General features: G+C 43.7%; 1 protein-coding gene across 1 annotated transcript; it reads left to right on the forward strand.

The window, feature by feature from the left end:
* Positions 1-4,718: 4,718 nt before the first annotated feature.
* LOC119298597 (DNA (cytosine-5)-methyltransferase DRM2-like) lies at positions 4,719-10,513 on the forward strand. The gene is made up of 15 exons (XM_037575939.1): positions 4,719-4,901; positions 5,001-5,109; positions 5,187-5,233; positions 5,335-5,490; positions 6,017-6,116; positions 6,201-6,292; positions 6,383-6,560; positions 6,728-7,435; positions 7,919-7,981; positions 8,119-8,162; positions 8,666-8,739; positions 9,649-9,689; positions 10,053-10,096; positions 10,161-10,199; positions 10,430-10,513. Exons 1-15 carry the CDS (start codon positions 4,776-4,778, stop codon positions 10,511-10,513), a joined length of 1,905 nt encoding a protein of 634 aa, XP_037431836.1. The 5' UTR covers positions 4,719-4,775.
* Positions 10,514-13,395: the final 2,882 nt, after the last annotated feature.

Here is a 13,395-nt window from a genome sequence, read left to right on the forward strand (position 1 = left end):
GTATTGACTCTTATTGGTTGATGAGCAAAGACCTTGAGGCAAAGTTCGATGGTCTCTTACATAAGATCGGTCTCGTGGATGACACCATTAATCAAAGTATTGCACAGGTTGAGTTTTTTAACCCAGGTTGTAGATCATCAGCATGACGTGATTGAGGAGACGAGGGAGCGTTTCAGGAACATCTTCACAGGCTGCAAGGATTCCCCTCCATATTGAGGCGCGGGAAGCTCTTATCTTGTTGTTGTTCTCTCTAGTAGCTCCCCTGAACCTGAAGCATTTGCCAGAAAATGTTACACTAGTCCCTTCACACTAAAGATCTTATATTATGGGCCGGAGGAAAACTTCAACTCCCATTATTCGATAATCAAAAAGGATTTAAAGAGGACGTATCATTCCAATTTTATGCTGCTCACTCTTGATTCCGCATTTTGAATTATTTTTTTCAAGAGTACGCCTAGGCTTACCATATTTTATTTATACAAAAGGCAGCGTTTTGAAAACTTTCAAAGAGACCGATGAACTTGTGAGGAACGGCATGCAGCGATAGCATGCACGGATCGGATTCCCTCTGGCACGGTTGATTCTCCTGTGTGGGTCTCACTGGCAAGTGAGGCCCACAATGAGATACCTTGGCCCGGAGAAAATAGAAAAAGGAAAGGATACACTGTGCCGGGTCGGTCTCGTAGGAGTATGCATGCTCTCTCGTTGAATTTGAACTACGTACGTATTGTATTTCTCATTGAATTTGAATTATTATTTGATTGACGCGCCTGTCATCTCATCCCTCCTGTCTGCTACGATGATTCACACACACGACAATGATCGACGAGCTCATTCTTCCATGTAGTAACATTTTTCTCCCATCCGTGCTTAGTCCATATCATCTCCAACGCACATTCCGACGCATCAACATATAGCTTCTCATTCAACATAGGCCCCTTTTTTGTTTGTGGACGCGTCCGTCCGCACATCCGACTCCTCGTAGCCGTACAGATCAGGGGAAGGTTTGCGCACATCTAGACCGCTATCACGTGCGTGCTCTCACCCAAAACCCTTTCTACACGAAATGGTTAGCATACATTCATATCGGTCAAACTGCTCCACAATGGAAGTGCCTCAATGGCATTGATGCCAGCTAGAGCAGATCAAACACTTCAATGCTGACACGACGACCGAGAACCCTACTCCGGGCGGTGCGCCGCATTGAAGCCGTCTGCCCGTGCGTTCGCCTGGCCGCTTGAAGCACCACTCTGGCGCCATCCACACCACATCTCGCATAGCCTCTCTTCATTCATTGCCAATCCGCTCCTCACCGTCGACGATGCCCAAGTCTTGGTTCTCCGCGCCGACGAGTGGCTCTGGATCCGGATCATGATGCTGCCGCCGCCGCTCTCTGGGGTCATCGTTCTCCTGATGAGTCCCTTTGGTGATCCGATAATGGATACCACAAAGGTTCCCATCCTCTTCCACCAAGGTGTGACCCCGAGTTATCAAACAAACGAGAGGACGTGCACTTGTGCCAAGAAGGGTTTATACCAAACTTTTGCAGGAGAGTTTAATTTCATTTTTTCTGACCGGATCGTAATCAAAGTTGCTACTGCAAACACTTATAATAAAACACACACATGTGCACAAGTACTTGATTCTTACAACCATATGTTTGTGATCATGATCATTGCGATCTTAATTTGTGCTTTGGAAGACACCCGTTAAGATGTGTTTGTAACGACTTTAAATGGAGTACGTATCCAGATTATGCCTTGACTGGAACACATCCTACATTAAGAGTCAGTTGTCCAACCGTGGGCACATACAATAATTTTTTTTCTTCAAAAACCGGCTCTGCTGCCCCATTTCTTCTTAACTTACCATACAACAAAATTATATTTTCTTTGGTAAGCCAATAAATGCTTATGAAATAAAAAATATTTTTTTACCCAATCACATTAATATGGGTCAAAAAGTCACAGCGCAGACAATTATTTCCAAAAGGAGGTAGTATTATTTATAAATGAAGAAAGTGTCAAAAACCAACACAATAAAACAGTACATTAACTAGGATCTTAATTAGCGTACCAAAATCGATCAAAAGATGTTCAACAGGAATAAGAAGAAATTCACATAAAATTGATTTCGAAGATCTTTTTTCAATAATCCACCATTTCAGTTCTTTCGTTAAGCTCGGTGTTTGACAATTATGTCCAACTTTTGCACCAACCCTAACCTAGGGGCGTTATTATCATCATCAATATATTCACACACGTCTTTGATTCACACCTCTCTTTCTCTCCTCTTTCATTATTGGGATGTGCGCTGCGCACAAAACTGTGCGGCCGCACATCCCATGCAAACGGAGGAAGCGCCCCCCACCACGGCCCACATGTCGGAGGCACATTCCCGCCAGCGTGTGCCCGTTCCTTGTTTCTTTCTTTCAGCTACACACCACGCGCCGGCATACACGCCGCGGCAGCACACTCGCCGCAGCCGCGTCTCCCTCTTCCCCCTCCTCCTCGTCCGGACCAGCCCGCCGCCGCCGTCGCGATCTGCTCCCGCTCCTCCTCGGCCGCCCCTGCCCCCGCTACTCCTCGAGCTGTCCCCCCTCCTCCTCTTTCTCGCGGCACGGAGAGGGACAGAGGGGGCGCCTCTGCTTCCGGCACCAACAACAGTCTTTTCGATTTCAACTTGTTGGGTGAAATCATGGACGGATAAAGCGTTGCTAGTAGTGCCTCCTGAGCGGAGCGGGGATTGTATGCCGCAGAATCTTGAGCGAGCGATTCCTCCGCGCGGCGTCCGTAGGAAACTTCGTGAAAGGTTCCCCTTTTTTGCTGCCGCTCGACAGTAGAGACCCTCCGTTCCGATGCAGAGGGGAAATCTCTCGTTTTTGTTGCTCTTGTCGACGTAGCTGGCTCTGTCCGTGCGTGCGCGATTTGGTTCTGCATATGGATGGGGTTTGGGGGGTTTTTCTTTCCCCCTTCCTCGATGCGTCACACTGTCACAGGCATCGAGGAAATAATGCTGCATTGGCCTAGCCGGTTAGGTTATTAGCTCCTCGATCTGTTCCTCACAGCGTGGGGTCAGCGGTTTACCTCAACTTGCCTGCATTTTGTCTCACACACTAGACTTGCTATGTTGCTATGCATCAGGATGAGATGCTGCTGCACTTGTCTGTCAAGATACAGACAATTGTAGCACACAGGATAAACACCTTATTTGCAGAGAGCTATCATCTTCTTTTCTTTTTTTTTAATTCCTAGGGTCCTTTCTATCTAATATGCACCCGATGTTCTATTGATTTTACTGGATGCATTCTGGTCCCTATATAAGAGTTGAACGAGGCTCTGCTGATTTCGCGGATGACTGCCACATGGTCTCTTTTTGATCAGGCAGCAGCATCAACAGGTGGATACTGTCTAATACCGGCCGGGGTCCTGCTGTTTTAGTTTATGAGACCCCTTGCGTTTGGTATTCTTGATGACTTGTATCTCTGTCCGCGACTCTGTTTTGCATATGGGCTTTTCTGTTGTTTGTCCGATCGGAAGAAAACAAGTTCCTTGATGCGTTCCAGACACTAGAATAGGATCCACCATATAGGAGACCAGACTCCATCTTGCATCGGTTGGTGGGTGAACTCCTCCATCTGTTGCTAGTCTTATCTGCATTTTCCCACATTGTTCATGTATCCGATCCACCGTTGCTTGTACTAGTTTGTCAAGAATACAGGTCCCTATAGCAGATAGAGCACCACAAGCTGAACACCTCCATCTGTTAGTATTTGTCTTCATTTTCTTACATTGTTTCTGTATCTGATCCGCCATTGCTTCTAGTAGTTTGTCCAAAATACACGTCTTTATAGCAGACATGGCACCACAAGCTAAACACCTTCTTTGTTGGGAACTCTCATCTGAATCTTTTTTACAGTCCATTTGCTCTAATATATGTTCTTTTGATTTATCTGATGCATTCTGGACCCTAGAGTTGATTGAGACTGCTGATTTCGTGTTCCGAATTACGACTGTCGCATGCATGATCTCTTGTTTCATATGATGTTCATGTCGACGCATGGACACTCTTTGTAGTCAACCATAGCATTACCAGGTTGACATTCTTTAATGTTACCGTGATCCACCTGTATGGTGAAATGAAGAAAACTCTTACTTGTCCGGCGCTTCAGCTCGTGCATCTGCATGGTTCATTTGAACTGCAAACACCGTTGTTTATCCACTTCGTAAAAGCATCATCAAATGGTACTGCAGTAGTGCTTGTTTAGTTAATCTTACTCTAGGTATGATAATGGGCAATCCTGGTCAATCTGCTCACCTTTTTACATTTACCTACTTGATCACTTTAGTTTACACCATCATGATTTTTAAATACCATGCATGTCATGTCATACTGCCCAGCGAACTATCCTTCCCACTATCTGAAACATAGCATACTTCGGTTAGTTAGGCATCCCCAAAACTACAAATCAGACTGTTTCTAGTTGCACTGATGTATATTTTCTGGGCATTAGCTTAATTTCTTCTTGTGACTGTGGTTGAGGGGACTTTGTTCAATAAAAAAAAATGGTTTTTTCTTCTTCCCTTTCGATGCATTCTAAACTCTAGAGTCAAATGTAGTTGTACTGATTTCATGGCGGAGATTTCAGTTGTGATATCTTGTGGCTGTTGTGGACTTGTGGCATAATAAAATTATTATTCTCTCGCATCAATTTATTCTCTATAATTGCTTTTCTGGTGGTTTGCTTTCAATATTAATCGAGTTGTGCTTAACTCATGTCACAGGACTGGACCAGTAATAGTGATGATAGTGATAAGTTTGACTGGGACAGTGATGGTGAGGCTGAGCCCTCATTGGCTCCGGCGATGAGGAACTTCGATGCTCCTGGCCCATCCACACTCGTAAGTCAGATATAAATTTTGTATTTCAGCACAAGAGCTATCCATGATTTGTTATAATTATGGTCATGGTGTGATATTTGTTCGTGTAACTGCCTAAAGAGTTCCAATGGGTGGATCAACGGGGAAGCGCCGCCTACTTCTTTGATTGAGGGATATGTGGCAATGGGCTTCCCAAAAGAGATGGTCGTGAGGAGTATCAAGGAGATTGGTAATATAGAAGTAATCAGTTCCATTTTATTTATCCTGTTTGTGTTTGTACCTTTTTTTAACGCCTTCTGATTTCAGGACATAGTGATGCAGATGCGCTGCTCGAGCTACTCCTCACGTACAAGGTATTTGACTATTTATCCATTTGCTTTATTACTGAATTTATTCTGTACTGCTCTTGATTCATGGCAAGGATCGTTTATTCCAATTGAGATGTGAAATGCAGGCACTAGGTGATGATGATGATGCAGTGGGCAATCACTCTACTTCTGGCTGCAACCCCACTATTGTTGAAGATGATGATGATCTTGATTTTGAGAAGTGGGATGGTGATGATGATACTGGTGGTAGAGTGTCAAGCTCTGATGATTCTGGTTATGAGGTAAATGATTTCTTATCTCCAGTTCAGCAGCAAAGAATTCTTACTGTTTTGAGCTTTCATCAGTGTAGTATTGTATTGTGAAGTTTGAGCACTTGATTTTTCTACATAGAATTTTCACCATGTTAAAGTTTTTTTTCCTATAAGAGAGTAATATAAGAAGTGAGTTTAATGACGTTAGACAATACCTCCCGCAGAGTAATCAAACAAACTGGAAAACAGTAGAAACTGAGTGTATTATTATCCTGCTTCTTTGTGAATTTCATGAATCAGAAAATTAATTTCTGTTAGACACCACTTGTTTTCTCTTCAGTTCGTATGCATTTGAAAATCAGTAACAAGTCTTACAATTTGTGGATTTATTTTGCCACAAGCAAATTATTTGAAAATGATCATAATGCTGGAAAAGAACATCACTTACCACATTAATTAGTTGCATCAAACTGCCCTCCAAGACCAACCTCAGGAAAGCAACATCTACCTGTTAGAGCTGACATCTAATCTCGGCTTTTGTCGTACCTTTGTGCAGGAGTTTCTACGAGAGATGTCAGACAAGGACGAGAAGATCAACTCATTGCGAGACATGGGCTTTTCTGAAGATGAAGCAAACATGGCCATTACGATATGTGGTATGCCTCTGTTTGACCGTCATTCTTTCTTCATGGAAAAGGCACCACCTTATGCTATATACTTCTGTTTGAAATTTTTCCTAGGTGTGGATGCTGATCTCTCTGTATTGGTCGACTCGATTAGTGCATCACAGGTTACAGAAGTTTGTCACTCTAGAAACTTATCTGACCATCAGGTATCTTGTGGTTTGATGCACATTCGAACAGGAAAGTGGTTTCGCTCTTTTAATTTGATGAAGGACACTGGAATCTGTGTACATTGGCAGGTTACAGCTAGATGCTTCGATTCCTTTGGAGGGAGAAAGAGGGCAAGATTGATTGAAGAGAGCAAGAAAAAGAGGAAGCGATATGGAGGTGGAGCACAAGGCAAACGACCTTCCTCGGATGGCAGCGATGAGGAATCAATGCCTCTCCCAAACCCAATGGTTGGGTTTAACCTTCCTGGTTATAGGGGACCATCAATGACCCGAGTGCTTCCTGAACTGGCTACCGGACCACCTTATTTCTACTATGAAATGTGGCCAGAGCTCCAAAAGGTGTATGGGCAAAAATTACAAAATTTCTGTTTGACATCCAGCCTGAGTTTGTGGATTCTCTTCATCTGTGTGCAGCTGCCAGGAAAAGGGGATATATCCACAATTTGCCAACCGAGAAAAGATCACCGCTTCTCCCTCTGCCTCCAAAGACAATTTTTGAGGCATTCCCTCATTACAAGAAGTGGTGGCCATCCTGGGACCAGAGAACGCACTTCAATTGCTTGCAAACATGTACGGCAAGTGCACCGGTGACAGAATGGATCCAGCAGAAACTTTCAAGCTCAGGCAATCCACCACCTCAAAGTGTACAGAAATATGTCAGGCATCAGTGCTCAAAATGGAACCTTGTTTGGGTTGGCAAAGACAAAGCTGCTCCATTGGAACCTCATGAGATGGAGTATCTTCTTGGTTTCCCAAAGGACCACACAAGAGGCTTCGGCAAGACACAGAGATACAAGTCTCTCGGCAACTCATTCCAAGTCGACACGGTCGCTTACCACTTGTCAGTGCTGAGGGACATGTTTCCCAATGGTATTACTGTGCCATCCTTGTTCACTGGCATCGGAGGAGGAGAGGTCGCCTTGCACAAGCTTGGGATCCACAGGGCAGTAGTTTCTGTTGAGATATGCAAAGCTAATAGGAAGATTTTGAGGAGTTGGTGGGATCAAACCCAGACAGGCACGTTGATTGAGATAGCTGATGTGGAATCCCTCAAGGATGATGAAATTGCATCATATGTTAGTAGATTTGGCGGCTTCGACTTGGTGATTGGGGGCAGCCCATGTAACAATCTTGCCGGAAGCAACCGGCACCATCGTGATGGCTTGGAGGGCGAGCACTCATCTTTGTTCTATGACTACTTTAGGATCTTGAATTCCGTCAAGTCGGCTATGGCGAACATGTAGCCTAATCGCTGTAGTACCTATGCTATCATTTAATGCTTATATCTAGGAACTGTAACCGATCTGTGTTTAAACATTGAGTTGATGTGGAGGATGTTTATTGGGGAGAAAGATCACATTAACATTTAGCTGTATGATCTATTGTTGCTAACTAATTTATGGCCTGTTCATCTTTATTTGGAAAAGCACTATTGCAGCCCCCTTCAAATCTTCCAGAGCCTACTTTTGTACAGGCAGGGAGTAATTGCACATGACTGCACTTTCTACCTTGATCTTCTTGACAACTTGTAATTTGCACAAACATTCCCCTGCATAGTTTGTCCTTGGTCTGAAAAAGCAAATCCTATGTTATATTTCAAATCAGGTTGTTGTCTGGATCATATGGACAATATGCACAGTCACGATGCTGTTATCCGTTTTCCATCAAGTAAGTTTTCACTACATTTTGTTTCTGTTGCTTTTCAGAATCCCTAAACCATCCAGATGTAGAGCAAAGCTAGAAGTATGGAGAAAGATCTTCAGCAATCACCAAGGCTGGTTACTACCTCTTCTTGTTTTCTACAGTTGACGACTTCAAATTATTCAAGGAGTGTGCGGCGTACAAGGATGTAAGGTTTCTGCACTTGTATCCATAGAAATTTCGGTGTTGGTAAATTCTGTTTTGGATGGATTTTGATGGGGAATTTTTGTTTTTATCAAGGATCAGATAATACTAAGAGACTAACAAGAGTGCAGTAAATTGCTAGATCATCCTTAGTTCGATACACTAGAACTTGCTGTGGTTACTTTCTTGGGGCTCTGAAAATAGTTCCTCTAAAACTGAATCATTCAGTCATACCGTCAGTTTAGTAAATAATTGCTCTGGAAACTGGGGATCTCTCTCATCTTGGTTACCTTTACCTACTGCATTGCAAAACCTGAAGCTCAAGCTCAAGCTAGGCTAGGCTCACAGAATAATGATGATGATTAGTTAGCTAAAATCTGAAACACTCTGCCCATTTGCTCTAGCTGACAGCAAGAATACTGAACAGCAAGCACTATGCCTGATTGTGTCGCGGATGCCTAATCAAGTTCTATCTGAATATAATTTCATTGTGTTTGACTTGTGAAGTTGATGCAGATGTGGGCATCGAAGGTCTGGACGCGGAGAGATGCCTGGAGCCATTACAGTGCAGGCAATCTCAGGTATGACGAAAACGGGTTTCTTTTGCTTCTGCCATCATATTGCTGATATGACTCTGAATCTCCACTGCACTTGACTGCACCCTCTATCTTGATCTGCTTGACAACTTATAATCTGGACAGAAATGCCCCTGTATGATTTTTCCTTGGTCTGAAAGAACCAATCCTAATTCTGTATTTCAAATCAGGTTGTTGTCTGGATCGTAGGGACAATATGTACAGTCACGCTGTCGTTGCCTGTTTTCCATCGCGTAAGTTTTCACTACGTTTTGTTTCTGTTCCAGTTCAGAATCCCTAGAGCATTTAGATTGTAGAGCAAAGATAGATGATGGACATCTTCACTAAAACGGCTTCGCTTCTGTGTGACTTCAGTTGAGTAAATTACTGGATCATTCATACCCTACAATCTGTTGCTCTGAAATTAGACCATCCATACCTTCAGCTCAGTAAATAGTTGCTCTGAAACCTGGTATCTATTAGTTACTTTTACATACTGCTTAGATGAATAGTACCTAAAATGAGGAGGCACCAAGTCCAACTCTGAAACTGGAACTCTACACACTGCTCTAGCGGACAGCAAGAGATGCTCTAACTGAAACTCTGAAACTTGACTGTGCCGCGACTCGCGAGTGCCCAACCATGTTCGTCGATACAGCTCTCGTCACAAACTCTTTGTTTTACTGAACTTTGCCACATCTGAAAGATAGATCCTGAGCCGTAGCTGATGTTGAGTTCTTGTGTTAATGTGCTGTGTGCGCCACCTCAGTATACATCTTCGGCCTCTGAATGCAGCTGCTTGTAGTAGCATGTGTTCTTCCCCTGACACTGCTGGGGTTGTCTTCTGCTCGTGTCCAAATTGGGACCCACGGGGCAGTCTCACTCACTGACTAATTGATGAGTGGGTGGTGCAAGGTCCCACAAGGCAGTGGAGGATACAGTGCACGCAACCTCAGGTACGGCAAAACGGGTTTCTTGTGCTTCTGCCGTCATATTGCTGATATGACTCTGAATCTCCACCGCACTTGATCGACCACACCTTCTATCTTGATTTGCTTGACAACTTATAACTTGCACAAGCATTCCTCTGCATAGTTTGTCCATGTTGGTCTAAGAGAACAATTCCTGATGATATTTTTTGCCAGGATCGTGTGGACAGTATGTACAGTCACGCTGTCGCTATTTTAGTTTTCACTACATTTTGTTTCTGTTCCATTTGAGAATCCTAAAGCATTTAGATTGTAGAGCAAAGATAAATGAGGGACATCTTCACTAATCACCAGGGCTGATTACTACGACCTTTCTCTTGTTTTTAACAGCTGACGGCTTCAAATTATTCAAGGGGAGCACGGCTTACAAGGATGTAATGTTTCTGCACTTGCATCCATAGAAATCTGGGACTTGGTAAATTCTTTTTTGAATGAAAGGGGAACCTTGATTTTCATCAAGGACAAGACAATAATAAGGTATAGTAACAAAAGTAAAAGTGCTCGGAAAACTTTCGTTACTTTTCGGCAAGTTCAGTTCGAGTTCAGTAAGTTGGGTCATCCACACCCAATGGAATCGGATTATTTATACCTTCAGCTCGGAACCTGTCGTGGTACTTTCTTTCCTGGAGCTCTGAAAATAGACCGTTCCATCTTCAGTCCAGTAAATAATTGCTCCGAAAACTGGGATATCTTTTTTTTTCTGATAGAGAAAAAATTGGGATATCTTAGTTACTCTTACCTACAGCATTGGAAACACGCTCAAGCTAGGCATGCACAATGATGACGATTAGTGACCTAAGATCACAAGATACCGAGCTAAAAAATACTCTGAAACTGAAACTCCTTGCAGAAGCAAGAAAAATGTACATTAAGTGCTATGCTTGGTTGTGTCGTGGCTTGATTTAATTTCTTTGTGTTTTCCCTGTGAGATGCAGATGCTGGCATCCAATTTTCATCTGGTCGCCGAGAGATGCCTGGAGCTGCATTTCGCTGTCGACCCCGTCCCGTGGGGAATCAGCTGATGTAGGTAGATCCTGAGCCGTCATGCTCTGAACCTGAACCTGGAATAAAACATTGCCACCTCCTCACGATAGTTCTTGTGTTAATCTGCTGTGTGTGCCATCACGTCAGCAAACTTCTTCGGCCTGTGAATGCTGTTGTCTAGTCACTCTTCTTCGCCTGTCGCTGCTGCTGCTAGGGTTATCTTCTGCTCGTGCCCAAATTGGGTCCCACGAGCCAGTCTCACTCGCCGATTGACTTTTTTTTTTTGCGGGATGCTAAGTGACTCAGTATGAGTGGTTGCAAGGTCTCTCGTCATGTTCAGTATGAATGGGCTGGTACAATGCTATAAGGAAATGGATGTGTAATGGAAAATCACTGAGAGACGCAAGCAAACCGTTAGTAGTACTAGTTAGGATGATGGACAGGAACTTTTGGTCTCTGTGTGTGTATACACCCTATATGGGAAAAAAATAGTAATTACATAAAAATAAAAAATACTGAAAATATTTTTGAAATAAACTTGACCTTCTATTGTACTTGTAAAAAATTCCACAAAAAAGGAAAAACCACGTTGACTTCATTTAAATTTTTTGGCTGAAATAGTGTGCATAGTGACCTATAAAAGCACTAATTTTTTGTTTTCCCCCCGAAGTCAACATAGGTTTTTTATTCGTGAAAAAAATACTAGTGCAAAAGAAAGTCAAGTTTGTTCTGAAAAAATCAAATCTTTTTTAACTTTTTAATAAAAAAAATTCACATGTAAAGTGTATATACACCCAGGAACCAAAGGGTATTTCCCTTAGGATGATGTTCTAAGTTGCTACGAGTTGAAATTATAAGTTGCTACAAAATGATAATTGTTTTTTTGAGAATATTGTTTAAATGCACTAGTAATTTCTGGAAAATAATGCTATGAAAAAAAAGCAGTGACATAGAATTGCTAATGGTGCATCATGTGAAGTGAATTAAGTAAGATGGCCATTATTCTCACACATCAAAATGCAGCCCTTATTATTAAGAGCGCACACATTATGCCTGCATTTAGCGGTGCCAAAAAAATCGTCCTTGAGAGGTAAACCATGCATAATCCCGGCATGCACCATTGCCCATACACTTGTGAGTCTACAAAGATGATCGGCACGAATATGGGAGCCCTTGTTTATGTGGCACGTCGAATGGATATATGTGAGTCTACAAAGCGATCTTCACAAACTCCACCACGACGTCGATAAACCCTACATTACCGCCCAAGGGGAGACTTATTTCTTCACGGCCCCATCATTGCCATGCAAAACACTGCCTAATAACACATCAGCTCAAACTCTAACTACAAGCATATGATACCAAAGCAGAGGGTCTCACCGCCCAAGCAGAGGGGATCAACGGCCTCACCGGGAGGACTGGAGTTGCCGCCTGCCGGTAGAGAGGGGAGAGCCAGAGAGTCAACATGTTGTTGGAAATATGCCCTAGAGGCAATAATAAAATGGTTATTATTATATTTCCTTGTTCATGATAATTGTCTATTGTTCATGCTATAATTGTGTTATCCGGAAATCGTAATACATGTGTGAATACATAGACCACAACATGTCCCTAGTGAGCCTCTAGTTGACTAGCTCGTTGATCAATAGATGGTTACGGTTTCCTGACCATGGACATTGGATGTCATTGATAACGGGATCACATCATCAGGAGAATGATGTGATGGACAAGACCCAATCCTAAGCATAGCACAAGATTGTGTAGTTCGTCTGCTAGAGCTTTTCTGAATGTCAAGTATCATTTTCTTAGACCATGAGATAGTGCAACTCCCGGATACCGTAGGAGTGCTTTGGGTGTACCAAACGTCAAACCGTAACTGGGTGACTATAAAGGTGCACTACAGGTATCTCCGAAAGTGTCTGTTGGGTTGGCATGAATCGAGACTGGGATTTGTCACTCCGTATGACGGAGAGGTATCTCTGGGCCCACTCGGTAATGCATCATCATAATGAGCTCAGTGTGACTAAGTAGTTGGTCACGGGATCATGCATTATGGCACGAGTAAAGTGACTTGCCGGTAACGAGATTGAACGAGGTATTGGGATACCGACGATCGAATCTCGGGCAAGTAACGTACCGATTGACAAAGGGAATTGTATACGGGATTGCTTGAATCCTCGACATCGTGGTTCATCCGATGAGATCATTGTGGAACATGTGGGAGCCAACATGGGTTATCCCGCTGTTGGTTATTGGCCGGAGAGTTGTCTCGGTCATGTCTGCATGGTTCCCGAACCCGTAGGGTCTACACACTTAAGGTTCGATGACGCTAGGGTTATTACGAAGACTTGTATGTGATTACCGAATATTGTTCGGAGTCCCGGATGAGATCCCGGATGTCATGAGGAGTTCCGGAATGGTCCGGAGGTGAAGATTTATATGTAGGAAGTTGTCATACGGTCACCGGAAAGGTTCGGGGGCATATCGGTATTGTACCGGGGCCACCGGAGGGGTTCCGGGGGTCCACCGGGAGGGGCCACCTCTCTCGGAGGGCCTAATGGGCCGTAGAGGAAAGGGAACCAGCCCTACATGGACTAGGCGCATCCCCCCATGGGCCCATGCGCCTAGGGTTTGGGGGGAAACCCTAAGGGGGCCGCCACCCTTGCTTGGGGGGCAAGCCCCCTCCCCT

This window comes from Triticum dicoccoides, chromosome 5A, assembly GCF_002162155.2.
Source record: "Triticum dicoccoides isolate Atlit2015 ecotype Zavitan chromosome 5A, WEW_v2.0, whole genome shotgun sequence".
In the NCBI taxonomy this organism is placed as follows: domain Eukaryota; kingdom Viridiplantae; phylum Streptophyta; class Magnoliopsida; order Poales; family Poaceae; genus Triticum; species Triticum dicoccoides.

Coding starts and splice junctions, on each gene's coding strand:
- LOC119298597 (XM_037575939.1), top strand. CDS start 4,776: ATGTCACAGGACTGGACCAGTAATAGTGATGATAGTGATAAGTTTGAC. Junction 6,293..6,382: donor GAAACTTATCTGACCATCAG/GTATCTTGTGGT, acceptor GTACATTGGCAG/GTTACAGCTAGATGCTTCGA. Junction 7,982..8,118: donor TGTTATCCGTTTTCCATCAA/GTAAGTTTTCAC, acceptor TGTTTTCTACAG/TTGACGACTTCAAATTATTC.